This window comes from Penicillium expansum (assembly GCF_000769745.1).
Source record: "Penicillium expansum strain MD-8 chromosome Unknown contig210, whole genome shotgun sequence".
Taxonomy (NCBI): Eukaryota; Fungi; Ascomycota; class Eurotiomycetes; order Eurotiales; family Aspergillaceae; genus Penicillium; species Penicillium expansum.
This window is the reverse complement of record NW_015971429.1, coordinates 255,871-267,976: the sequence shown is the minus strand read 5'-3', so window position 1 is coordinate 267,976 and position 12,106 is coordinate 255,871. Positions and strand designations below refer to the sequence as shown.

The 12,106-nt window shown below is 49.2% G+C and overlaps 5 protein-coding genes across 5 annotated transcripts; 3 read left to right on the top strand and 2 right to left on the bottom strand.

Moving 5' to 3' along the window:
* Positions 1 to 190: 190 nt before the first annotated feature.
* On the top strand, positions 191 to 1,179 carry PEX2_064660 (uncharacterized protein; the record flags this gene model as incomplete). Its single annotated transcript, XM_016743737.1, has 2 exons — positions 191 to 212; positions 269 to 1,179. The coding sequence occupies 2 exons, from the start codon at positions 191 to 193 to the stop codon at positions 1,177 to 1,179; spliced, it is 933 nt and encodes a 310-aa protein (XP_016594802.1).
* Positions 1,180 to 2,229: 1,050 nt separating this feature from the next.
* nrps6 (putative nonribosomal peptide synthase) lies at positions 2,230 to 6,021 on the top strand (the record flags this gene model as incomplete). Its single annotated transcript, XM_016743736.1, has 1 exon — positions 2,230 to 6,021. One exon carries the CDS (start codon positions 2,230 to 2,232, stop codon positions 6,019 to 6,021), a length of 3,792 nt encoding a protein of 1,263 aa, XP_016594801.1.
* Positions 6,022 to 6,947: 926 nt separating this feature from the next.
* On the bottom strand, positions 6,948 to 7,652 carry PEX2_064640 (putative small nuclear ribonucleoprotein SmD3; the record flags this gene model as incomplete). The annotated part of the gene is made up of 4 exons (XM_016743735.1): positions 6,948 to 7,053; positions 7,147 to 7,276; positions 7,405 to 7,465; positions 7,596 to 7,652. The coding sequence occupies 4 exons, from the start codon at positions 7,650 to 7,652 to the stop codon at positions 6,948 to 6,950; spliced, it is 354 nt and encodes a 117-aa protein (XP_016594800.1).
* A 333-nt stretch (positions 7,653 to 7,985) lies between these two features.
* PEX2_064630 (phosphatidylglycerophosphatase) lies at positions 7,986 to 8,747 on the top strand (the record flags this gene model as incomplete). Its single annotated transcript, XM_016743734.1, has 1 exon — positions 7,986 to 8,747. One exon carries the CDS (start codon positions 7,986 to 7,988, stop codon positions 8,745 to 8,747), a length of 762 nt encoding a protein of 253 aa, XP_016594799.1.
* A 1,017-nt stretch (positions 8,748 to 9,764) lies between these two features.
* Positions 9,765 to 11,679, bottom strand: PEX2_064620 (homeobox domain-containing protein; the record flags this gene model as incomplete). Its single annotated transcript, XM_016743733.1, has 3 exons — positions 9,765 to 11,044; positions 11,100 to 11,299; positions 11,354 to 11,679. 3 exons carry the CDS (start codon positions 11,677 to 11,679, stop codon positions 9,765 to 9,767), a joined length of 1,806 nt encoding a protein of 601 aa, XP_016594798.1.
* Positions 11,680 to 12,106: the final 427 nt, after the last annotated feature.

Below are 12,106 nucleotides of genomic sequence, written 5' to 3'. Positions count from 1 at the left end.
GACACTGTCCTAGCAAGATGGGTACATTACAAGGAAACGCAGGAGATGCTCAATTCATTGAAATCTTGGCCCCTCTCCCATATGCCTGCTCCACAGTTGAGCGATTGGCAGGTGGCAGCGTGAATTGCATCTGCAGGGGATCTTTGCTTTGCCCGCTGCCGGATGGAAGCAGGAGTGTGGTCATCAGACAATGTTCAGACGTCACTCGATATGTATGTTTTTCCCTTGAGATTGAGAGTATCTGTTTAACAATGTTGTTTGCAGACAGCCGAGCTGGCATTCCTGCAGATGGCCAAAGATACTGGCGCTTTCCAACATGTCCCAGATAATCGCATCTCAGTAAGGCCCGTGAATCTATATCATTTCATTCCCGAGTCACAAATACAACTGGTGGAAGACAAAGTCGATAGTCAACTGTTGAAGTCATTTCTTCTGTCGCCTCCTTCAGAGCTCAACATCCAAGACCAAATCGCCTCCATCGGTGAAGCTATCGGGCGATGGCTTGCTTGTTTCCATACTTGGGGCAGGAGTCAGATTGAAGAAGGTCCTTTGGAAATTTTTCGGCGCAATGAAGATCTTTACTGCAAGACACCCAGCCCTTTATATGAAGCGGTTGCCAACCAGTGCGAGGATGAAATGCTCCGGCAAGTAGTCCTTGCAGCTCTTACCAAGAAGGACCAAAGAGTGCAGGGTGTGATTCATGGAGACTTCTCCCCACGAAAGTATGCTTTGTCTTCCCGTATTCATAGTCATATGCTGACAAAGACCAACAGCATTCTCATCCAATACTCATCTTTACCAGCTGGCACAGAGCTTACCATTATTGATTGGGAGACTATTACATATGAAAATCAACTCCACGATTTTGCCAATATGATGGCCGTCATCTACATCCAGCATCATTTCAGTGGTGCTAGTTCCTTCAGCTCGTTGATTCAAGGATTTGTACGGGGGTATCAAGATTTGGACGCGGACTTATTCGCCGAAGCCTTGATTCTCATCGGAGTCTGGATGCTTTTCTTCAGGCAAATCATGGTGGGACCTGGATTACCGGACACGTCCCAGACAGATCCAAAGGGGAAGTTAAAGGCATTAGCAATCGATCTTATATCGAAAGGAGCGAAGAGAAATGTTGGTACACCCGATGGTGACCTTATAGAATTTTTAACTAGTGCATGATTGAGAAATGAAATGAGCTAATCTGGTAACGGCTCATTGCTTGAAATCACAGAGTAGGAATAACAACGTGCGAAGCCTATACAACAAGTGATATGACTTGATGATGATAGGCTGCTCTTTTGCCTTAGCTTCATTCCACGTCTGAGGGTATAGAATGGTCCGAAATGCGCTCGTATTTACGTCCAATTTGCCTTTATTAACGAATAGATGCCAAGAGCAATTAATGTATTATATATGGTAATATGACAACCCAAGCATAAATTATACGCTGGGGTAATGTGATTTGTACAAAAGCACAGGACCGGAATGAACCATACAAGGATACCGACTGAGTGCCTCACATAGTACGGAATACATTCTAGTCAAAATATATACAGAGCACAGAGGACATTAGGAGTTTCTAGCCGATTGGAGCATCTTCGTCCCCCACTTTGTCTCAGTGGCACGGCCCACCAAAAGTGACAACACGCCGATCACAATCTCCGAAGATTTATAGCTATTTAAGCCTAATCATGTTGTAGACTAGCGTGATCTAGAAAATCTGTTCACTCAGTACGGAGTACGGAGTAGTATCGTAAAAATTACATCCCGATAATATCTCGATGTGGTAACTGATCGACCTAATTTGTTGAGCACTGCCGCCACCAACAGATACCGACAGCTAGGACGGAGTAAGTCTCCACAGTTCTATCTTCTCCACTTGCCTGGTTTTTGAAAAGAAACAGACGTGAACTGTGGGGCAACTTAGCTATGTACGTCCGTGGCTACGGTTCTCAGCTCCCTTAGTAGTAAATGGGGGGCTTGGGTCTTACGTCTTTTCCAATACATAGGTCAGGTACCGTACATAAAGCTACCTCGAAAATGTAGTTTAATACAACAAAAATACATTCCAGCTCACACTAAATCGTGTAAAGAGATACGAAGTGAATTTTCTGTAATTGTAGGCCTCAGGAATAAAGGACTACAGCCGAGCTTGCAAATCCACATGAATCGCGAGAGAATTGAAAGCTTCGCATTGAGAGTGAGAAGAGAAAGAAAACATCGCACAAAATGAACCCCTTGACAGATTTTCACCCGACAAGTTTTCCTGTCTTGTCATTTAATGGCTACCAGGGCTCGCCGAAAGATCAGATTGACCTTGTCATTGACGATTACCATGATATTGCGAGAGAACCAGCAAGAGTCAACGCTTTGGCAGTAGCATGGGGACTAGTGCTGGCTACTTATACGAATTCGACTGATGTGCTGTTTGGTCTTGTACGGCCTTGTTCTTCTGGTGTGCAACCATATGCTCTGAGACTCCAACCAGAGGATTCCGTCATGGCAGCATTGAGTCAGGGGGAGGATATTATCAATGCATCGGATGAGACAGTGGAAAGCGCCATCAAATTCAATAACATTTTCGTGATTTGCAAAGCTGGCGAAGAAAGCTCTGAAGCAAAAAGCAACACATGTCCTCTCCAAATAAATTGCCGAATCCAGCCAGATGCCATTCAAATACGAGCTATTTTTGATGGAGAACTTTTGGCGCTGGAACTCTTGAGGACCATTCTCTTTCAACTGCGCCACGTCTATACAAGGATCATATACAACCCCCATATATCTGTTGCCGACGTCCAAGGCAGTAGTCCGGAATCCATTGAGAAGATCCTTCAGTGGAATGCGGAAACAACGCCTCAACGCGTTGAAAAACTCGCTCATCATCTCATCGAGCAACAGTGTCGTGAACAGCCATCTGCTCCAGCGATCAGTGCATGGGATGGTAAACTCACGTTCAGCGAACTGGATGAACATGCATCCAAAATGGCCGCTCGCTTAGTGGCCAGTGGCGTGGGCCCAGATCAGTTTGTTGGCCTGCTCATGGAGAAATCCATGTGGACTACTGTGGCGATCTTTGCGGTGTTAAAAGCTGGTGGGTGCTTTTATCTCCTGGATGCCTCGCAACCCGCCAAACGTCTCGCTTTGATGTGTCGCAAGGCTCAACCACGACTCATCCTAGTGTCAGCCAAACATGAAGCTCTGGCTGAGCAGTTGGACGTCCCCATCTGGGTAGTTCCTCGTGATTCAGAAACGGGTGAAATTTCCGCAGCGGAGTCGCAACAACTCGCAGCTGTTCAGCCGCATAATATCATGTATGCGGGTTTTACCTCTGGCTCGACAGGTGAGCCTAAGGGCTTTGCGATGGATCATACAGCCTTCGCGAGTGGCCTGACGAACTACTGCCAACAATTAAGTTTGTCTCCTCAGTCGCGTGTATTACAATATGCCTCCTATGCTTTCATCGTCAGTCTCACAGACCAACTCGCTCCTCTTACTCAGGGTGCCTGTATCTGCGTACCATCCGAACAGCAGCTGCAGGACGACTTGCTAGGGGCAATTCGTCACCACGATGCGAATTGGCTCAAACTGACACCATCGGTGCTTCGCCTTCTGGAGCCTGGAGAGATTTCTGGACTGAAGACATTGGTCATGGTGGGTGAGCCCATGGCAGCGACGGAGCTGGCCAAGTGGCAGCATAGTGGGGTCAACCTCTTGTCCCTGTATGGAATGTCGGAAAACTCCAAGGGTTGCAGTTACGGCAGTCGCAACGAGTCCGGCTGCGATATTCGCCAGTTCAGCCGGCCACTATGTGCAACTCCGTGGGTGGTCAGTCCTCATGATCCAGACATCCTCATGCCGATTGGGGCGGAAGGAGAGCTGCTGCTTGAAGGGCCATGTTTGAGTAGAGGATATATGGATAATCCAGAGCAAAACCGGATGACCTTTTTGCACGATCCCGCTTGGCTGAAACAGCTCCGACCCGAGAGCAATAGTCGGTTCTTGAGGACAGGTGATCTCGCCAAACACAACCCGCACGATGGGACCTTACACTTGCTAGGCCGCAAAGGAACTGGGCTGGTCAAAATTCGCGGCCAGCGGATCGAGCTTGCTGAGATCGAACACCACCTGTGCCCTCAATTCAACACTCAAGAACCGGCGGTGGTCGACGTGGTCATTCCATCAGATGACACAGCCCAAAACGCACTGCTGGTTGCCTTTGTTCCTATTGGAAAGCAACAGTCCACGCTCCATCGGGATGGTCTGGTCGAAGGCCTCTTTGCCTTACCCACTCAGGATTTCCGCCAGAAAGCCAGAAACGCCCTGTCAAATCTGCACCAGGCTCTCCCCAGTTTTATGGTCCCTCCGGCAATTGTGGCCACTGTAGCTTTGCCACAAACCGCCACTGGTAAGCTGAATCGGCGAGTGCTGCGCGAAGAAGCATCCAAGCTGTCCCGCAAAGACCTGCTAGCATACATCTCCCACGACTCTGCCCATCAAGATCCCACAACCCCCCAGGAGATTATCATTCAAACTGTTTGCTCGCAGGTGCTTAACCTTCCATTGGCAACGATTGGAATGCAGTCCAACTTCTTTGATCTCGGCGGTAACTCTATTACCGCTAGAGAGTTGGTAACGAAGTGCCGGCAAAGCGGCCTGCATATTACCGTGGCCGATATATTCCGAGCATCATCCCTGCTGAGTCTTGCTCAGTGTCATCAAGTTGTTGACACCTCAGTCCCAACCGAGGCATATGACCCGTTCAAGGCAGTTCGGGATGATTTTCTCGCCAATCTCCCGGCTTCGTTGGCCGTAGACCAGATCGAGGACGCTTTTCCAACACTTGAGGAACAAAATACCATGGCTTCCACACATATGCTCGACTACCACCTTTATGAATTGAACGGCCCCGTTGATGCATCCCAACTCCATCATGCCTGCCAAGCAGTTGTCGACAAGCATACCATCTTACGCTCGATTTTCATCCCCTTCCGGGAGGACATACTACAGGTTATTCTGCGCCATGTAGATGTACCCTTCACCATTCATGCTTCAGGAGACCAAAGTGCTCAAATCTGGGCCAAATCATTTTGCGAGGCCAAATTGAAGAAAACCTATCTCGCAAATGAGCCCCGAGTTGAGTTCAAACTAGTTCAAGATGCACCCAACCACTCCATCCTGATCATCAGGCTGCTACACGCCCAGTACGATGCAATCGGTCTCCAGAAGCTTGTATCCGATCTGTGGGCCGAATACGATAACCAAGAAGCTCGCATCGAATCTGACTTTGCCGCTTATGCGCGTGAGTGCTTCCGACAGAGAACCTCCCAGGCGTACGAATTCTGGGGAAACCTGCTCCAGAATTCACAAGTCACTCCAGTTCCCTTGCCCACTATTGCGGTAGAATGTGAGGAAAGCGTGGGCTTCGAGAGGGAGATGCCTTTGCCTACACCCCCCGCCGGGATAACCATGGCTACGGTTATCAAAGTAGCATGGGCAACGGTTCTGCAAGAATGGACAGGCTCCTCCGACGTTGTGTTTGGGCAATTGATCACCACGCGAAGTCTACTTCTGCCCGGCGTTGAAGAAGTTCTCGGTCCTTGCACTAATACAATTCCAGTGCGAATTCAACGAACTCTGAAATCCGAGACTCCCCATGATCTACTTCGTGCTGTTCAGTCTCAGCATGCTGAGAGTATTGGGTTTGAGACCATTGGATGGAATGATGTGGTGGACAATTGTACCAAGTGGTCTACAGGAAGTAAACCAGGATCAGTGGTATTGTTTCAAAACTACAACAAAAGTGTAAGAACACAGTTTGGTCAGCTGTCCTGCCAGAAGAGTACGCAGTTCTTCAATCTCCCCCCTGAGGATGTCGTATGGTTGCTTGTGTTTCCTACTAGCACGACTGCTTTGTTTGTGATCGAGTCGTCCAACTCGATTCTCAGGAAGGATGAGGTGGACCCACTTCTGGATCGATTCTGTGAAGTCTTGCTGGAGCTTTGCAGCAAGCAGAAGGAATGAGCTACTTGCCATCTCCGAGCAGCCTTGGAAATTGCGAAAGGGGTAATATTCTGATCTGACCCAGGACGGACGATCTTGAACCTTGGAACTTGTGGGAAAAAGGGAATTATTCAAGGTGGGTTTGTTATCCGGATGTATCCAATTAATTCACAAGCATGCATGTAAATATCAACCCACATATTCTCATTATACCCTAGGGCTCACTGGGGCCATTGTGTCCGCATGATAAGTTCACTAGTGGCATACATGTATAAATTTGAGTGGGGGATGAGGGGGAGAGTTTATACTCGCTGGTAGGGACGTTGCGCGTTCCAAAAAGATGATTTAAATTACCCCATTAAGCCACCGACCCAATGTTCCCAAGGCTCACAAGGTTCACAGGGTTGTATGTTGTATGAAGAGATGAAGAGATGTAGGATGAGAAGGAACGATAATCACGTGGTACAATGCAGGACCGTGCTGAGATCTACATAGCCTGAGCGCCCTCATAAAAGCGGCGGCAGCGCCAATGTACATAGTACAAGCCAAGGCTGTCCATATGTTCAACTCATGGCCAATAATCAGCTAAATTATGTCTGTGGATATGGAACTCTTGCTACGCTTAATATACTCATCGGGCATGAACCGCTATCAAAGGCATCGAATAATGGATATCAATACCTCATGGGGCTCCGTAAACTCAACATACCCAGACACACCTTTAACCTATGGAACCAGGAGATTCATGTCGGGTATTGATTCATAAATTGAATGGTGATCTGACGAAGCCTCTACAAAAAGAAATGCCAGCCGATATTTTAAGACTTCGCAAGATCAAAGCCCGAAAAAGAAATCCCCTAAGAACCAAGAAAACAAAGCAAAACGCCAACCACTCTTGAATTTGTGAGGCCTTGAAACTGCGATTTCATCTCTTCCACAGATAACGTTTAGCCCCGGCCGCGCTGGCCACGCGCACGCTGCACTGTAGCCTTACCACGCGCCAAACCGACACCGCGCCCGCGCTGGCCTCGTGTACGGAACATGGGAGCATTGCTAAAAGAAAGAAGCTAGTCAGTAAAAGTGAAATTGGAGAGGCGCAGTTCGCAAAATTGCGATCCACAAGTTTGATATCAGTGTTCAACGTACCGGAGCATGTCAGGCACAATGAAGAATCGCACGTGGCTGCCGCGAATGTAGACCTGGTCGAGATGGGAGACACGGCCATCGCGGGCGGTGACGGTGATATCCTTGAGCTGAACGTTCATGTTGTCCTCGGCTGTAGGAAACCCATGTTAGTGAGTTTCGAATCGCGCAAGAAAGACCGCCTCTTGAAGCTTGTTCATAGACCGCCCCTCTAAACAGAGAGCAGGTATTCAAAAGCTCGAGCAGCAGTGAATCACATACCTTCCAAGAGTTTCCCCCGGTAGACAACTCCAGATGTGATCTCAATCGTCACGACATGGCCCTATTGGAAAAGAATATTAGCCCCTCTGTCTCGCGCTTTAACATGATGATCTCCATTTTCGCGATATCACGCAAGCATCCTGCCTTTCCATCCAAAAATCGAAATAGCAATATCAGGGAATGTAACGCACCTGCGCTTCGTTGAGGAGCTTGATCGGGATGCCGATCGTGGAGGTGAGCTTGCCCATTTCGACTGTGTGACGGCGAACGAGGATGGAAAATGGTTGAACGAAGTCGAAAATAAACACTGAGAGCTTCCCTCGCGCAAAAAAGGGCACGAATCAAGGCAATGGGTGATCGTGAGGAGATGGTGGGACAGTGATGAGGTCGGAGTAAGTGGAGGTTAAGAGAAAGGCGAGTTTTGCGGCTAAGCTCATCCTCTCCGCTTTGGGCTTTCTCTCCATCCCGACCAAACAGCAACTCCAACCTCAAAAAAGGCACCAAAACTCCCACATAATGCACCTACAATAGCAATCTCTACATCTCCGATAATTCTACGTCGAAATCCCAAACTCACCACAATGGCCGGCTCACCCAATTCCAATCTACGCGGCTTCAACCACGCCGTCCAAACCCTCCTCAAACAACCAACCCAATTCCTCCCACACCTCACAATCCCAACTTTCACCCACCTCCCCGAGAACCTAGGACCACACCTGATCAATGTAAAGAAAGGTCCCCAAACACAAATATCAACACCCGAAAACTCCCCCCGCACACCCACAATCCGCGCCCTGGTCCTCGACAAAGACAACACGCTCTGCGCAGCGAAGACAACATCCTTCCCGCCACAGATCCTGGCCAAACTCTCCTCCCTCCGCACCTCGCCAACCTCCCCCTTCAACCAAACCACAAACCCGCACTCAATCCTCATCGTCTCAAACCGTGCCGGCAGTCACCCGCGCTTCGACGGCGAAGTCTCCGAGCTGGAAGCGCAGCTTGCGCATCTGCGCATTCCTATTTTCCGACTACCGGCGGGCACGGAAAAGAAGCCATTTTGCGGGGAGGAGGTTGTGCAATGGTTTCGGGAGAGGGGGGTTGTTGAGTCTCCGCATGAGATTGCTGTGATTGGGGATCGGCTTGGGACCGATGTGCTTATGGCGGGGATGATGGGGTCGTGGAGTGTTTGGTGTAAGGAGGGGGTGTTTGAGGTTGGGATGGAAGGGAAGCCGGAGCGGAATGTTTTGGAAAAGATGGAGGTTTGGATCGAATGGTTCCTTAGGGAGAAGGGAGGGTATACAGCACCTTTGCCAATGGGGTGGCAGAAGCAGAAGCAGTCGTAAGGCATATGGTGCTGGGTTGATATAGGACGTTTGAGATACCCTTATATGATATGTACTTGTAGTATATGTGACAACCATTGTACAGTAGACAAACATTGGGCTACGGCTACAATATATATGGAGCTGAATGCGATACAAAATGAATTGATTCAGAGCCTAGCGTCAATCACCCACACTCGTATACCGCCAGCTCAGCGCTATCCTACTTGTGTGGTCTCGGGCAGAAGATATCACAACTCTGCGCAGCCCAGAGGATCAGCGTCGGTTGGATGTCAGACCCAAACGAGTGCCGACAGAACAAGCTCATGTGCAAAAATTCGACTCCAAGCCCATGACAGGGGAATGGACCTTTGTAACCATAGTAGTGCAGGGTAGATAGCACCACCCTGCTCGAAGAAAGTCACACAAAATAGAACAAAAAAAGAAAATTGAGGGGAATGGAGTTGCAGTCCAAGTCGGTCTGTTTGGCATAACCACGTAAGAGAAAATTGGAAAAAAGAAGATGAAAAAAGTGAAAAGAAGATGAGAAATATTCCCGGCCATGATTCAAAAGAAGAAGAAAAGAAGAATGGCAAATTGACCGGGAGAGAAGAAGAAGAAGAAGAAGAAGAAGAAGAAGAAGAAGAAGAAGAAAAAGGTCCTGGATTCAACCGGGACAGCCGGGAAAACAGAAACAAAAATAACAAAAATCGCTTCAGGACCGGCCCCAGAATGGAAAGGGTATAATCAATATAACAAGACACAAGGGTGTCACGCAAGAAACATATCAGAAGGTAAAATCGCTTCCCTAGCCATCGCCAGCGAGACGAGAATCATCCAAAAAAGAGCCGTTAAGGGGGTTTTGCAAATACCGAAACCCAACACCTAGCTACGACTCTCGATATTGGACAATTAAGAAATTTCCCTCAAGGTAAAACACCCATCGACAAGCATAAGCGCCGCATGCATAGGTAAGGCCGTGAGACATCAAGAGACAAAAGAGAAACACAAACTCAAACAACCCCAAGAGGCTCCCACTCATGACCCAGTCGGCATACCCTGCGAGTTGATCTCATCCAGGTTAGCCATGCCGTGTGAGTAATCACCCATGCCAGGAGAAGGGTGGGCAGAGAGGCCGTGCATGGGCAGTTCGAAGCTAGGGCTTTCGTGCGAAACGCCATAGTTGACATGATGCTTCGAGTACATATCATTCATCGAGAGGCTGTCGTCGAAGCCAGTCTGCTGGTCTTGGGAAAACCCATACATATCAGACGAGCCATGTGACATGTTGGATAGTGGCGGCGAATGGTTTGCAATCAGCGGGTCTGCAGGGCTCATGCTGGAGTAGGGAGACGCTGCGTGAGAGCCCATTCCTGAGGCATCGGTTGAACCACCTGAGACAAAGGACACATTGAACTGAGGCGCCATGCTGGCGACTGGCGTGGAATCGCCCTGACCGGCGTTGCTGTACATGGGACTGGCGAAGTCGGAAGGCGATCCGGTAGTCGTTGCAGACATGGGGTTGGTACGGAAATCCAGTCCATATCCTTGGGTGTCGATGCGGAGGTCCGTGGGGAGATGGTGCACTGACTGTGGAACAGGTGCGTAGATGCCCGCCTCGGTGTGGTTGAATGGGGGCGGAGGGGGTGGCACGTGGAAGGAAGACATGGGACTCTGGAATGACGAAATGTCAACTGCAACAGGTACTGAACGGCTTCGTTGGCGCTTGTGCCCGCGAGCAGCTGGCATGTTGAAGCCCAAGTGATTGCTATCCTGGTACAAGTTCATGTAAGTAGGAGCGACAAACTGGTTGGGCTGGGATGCAGGACGCTGGATGAACGGCGGAGACATCGGAGCTGGCATGGTAAAGCTGCTGTTATTATAAGCCAGACGGTTCTGGAAGGACTCCAATGACACAAGCTTGGCAAGCTGAACGCTCAAGACCTTGGGATGGCCTCCCAGGTGATGAACCATGATCTGACTAGCTTGCTGCTCCTCAGTGAAATCACCGCACTGGTAGAACCCTCCAGAGTTGGATGAATCCATATAAAAGTGCGGCGGGCGGTTCAGTTCCACAACAAGACCTCCGGGTCGAGGTGGTTCCCCATTTGGCCCAGGGCTTGGATCCCCAGTTTCCAAGGTGATGTTCTTGATATAGGCGAACGGATACTCGATCTTATAACCGGCAGCATCGTTATTGATATAGTAAGTCATGCATGCCTTGTCGGGGGAGTAGAAAACGACCAGGTCCATGGCGTTTTGTCCAATCCGCCGCCAGCTGCCAACAGTCAAGGAACGACAAGTGAAGTGAGAGATCACTAGAAATACCAATTAGTACGACGTACAGTGGATCAGAGTGATGTATCAACATACCAACTTTGCCGGAAGGGTTGGCCTCGTTTGCGTACATGCTAGGCGGGCCGTATGCGCCAGCACGTCCAAAGGGGTCTCTTGCGCCAGCCTTGTTCGGGTCAAACTGCATCGCGAGATAGTGTCGCATGGATTCTGGAATGGAATCGCATCCTTCACCAGTCTCAATGCTCTTTTTCGCCAGCATCTTGATTTTAGCGCGACTATCTTGGGTCAGTAAAGATGCAAATAGAAACACAATTCTGAATTGAACCTACCGATTCTGGAACCAGATCTGAACAGACCGTTCCGTCATGTTAATGTCCGAAGCAATACGTTCCCTGGTAGCAGCGGTGGGTGTTGGGTTCTTGTTGAATTCGATCTCCAGGAGGACAAGCTGATCCTGAGTTGCGCGTTGACGTTTGTTGTTTTTCTGTTGTTGAGTCAGAGTGCTTTTGCGAGGAGGCCGGCGTGTAGCAGAAGAATGGGCCGTGGTAGCACTCGAGGTCGACGGAGAGGGTGTAGAAGCTGGAGGCGAGGAAGACGAAGCCGTGGGCGCAATTGCGCCGGTTGTTGGGTAATGCATTTCTGTCAACGAAGACATGATGTAATGTGGTACGGTAGAAAATATGTCGCACGTAATCGGAATCGTGTCCAAGGTGATGAATGCTTGTTTTGCAGTTGCGTATGTAGTTATTTTTTTTCGGAAAGAAAAGGTACGATGTGTGACGATCCGGCCGACAAATAATGGGATGGGTGTGATTGTAGTGCGGAGACGGATTGTTAGAAATGTGATCTCGAAGCAGCCACTGGCGCGAGAGGGTCAAGTTGAAGATGTAAATGAACGGAAGTCTAGCGTAGGGATCGAATCGCGTTCGAGGGTGTCCACGTCAGAGACTGGGGGGTTGGGTTGAAAGGGCGCGTCGCAGAGGCGTCCAAAAAAGAGGGGATAAATAAAAAGGCTGGCCGAAGCAGCTGGTAACGAATGGCAGGGGAATAATTTCTCCCTATATCGACAAGAATCAATGAAG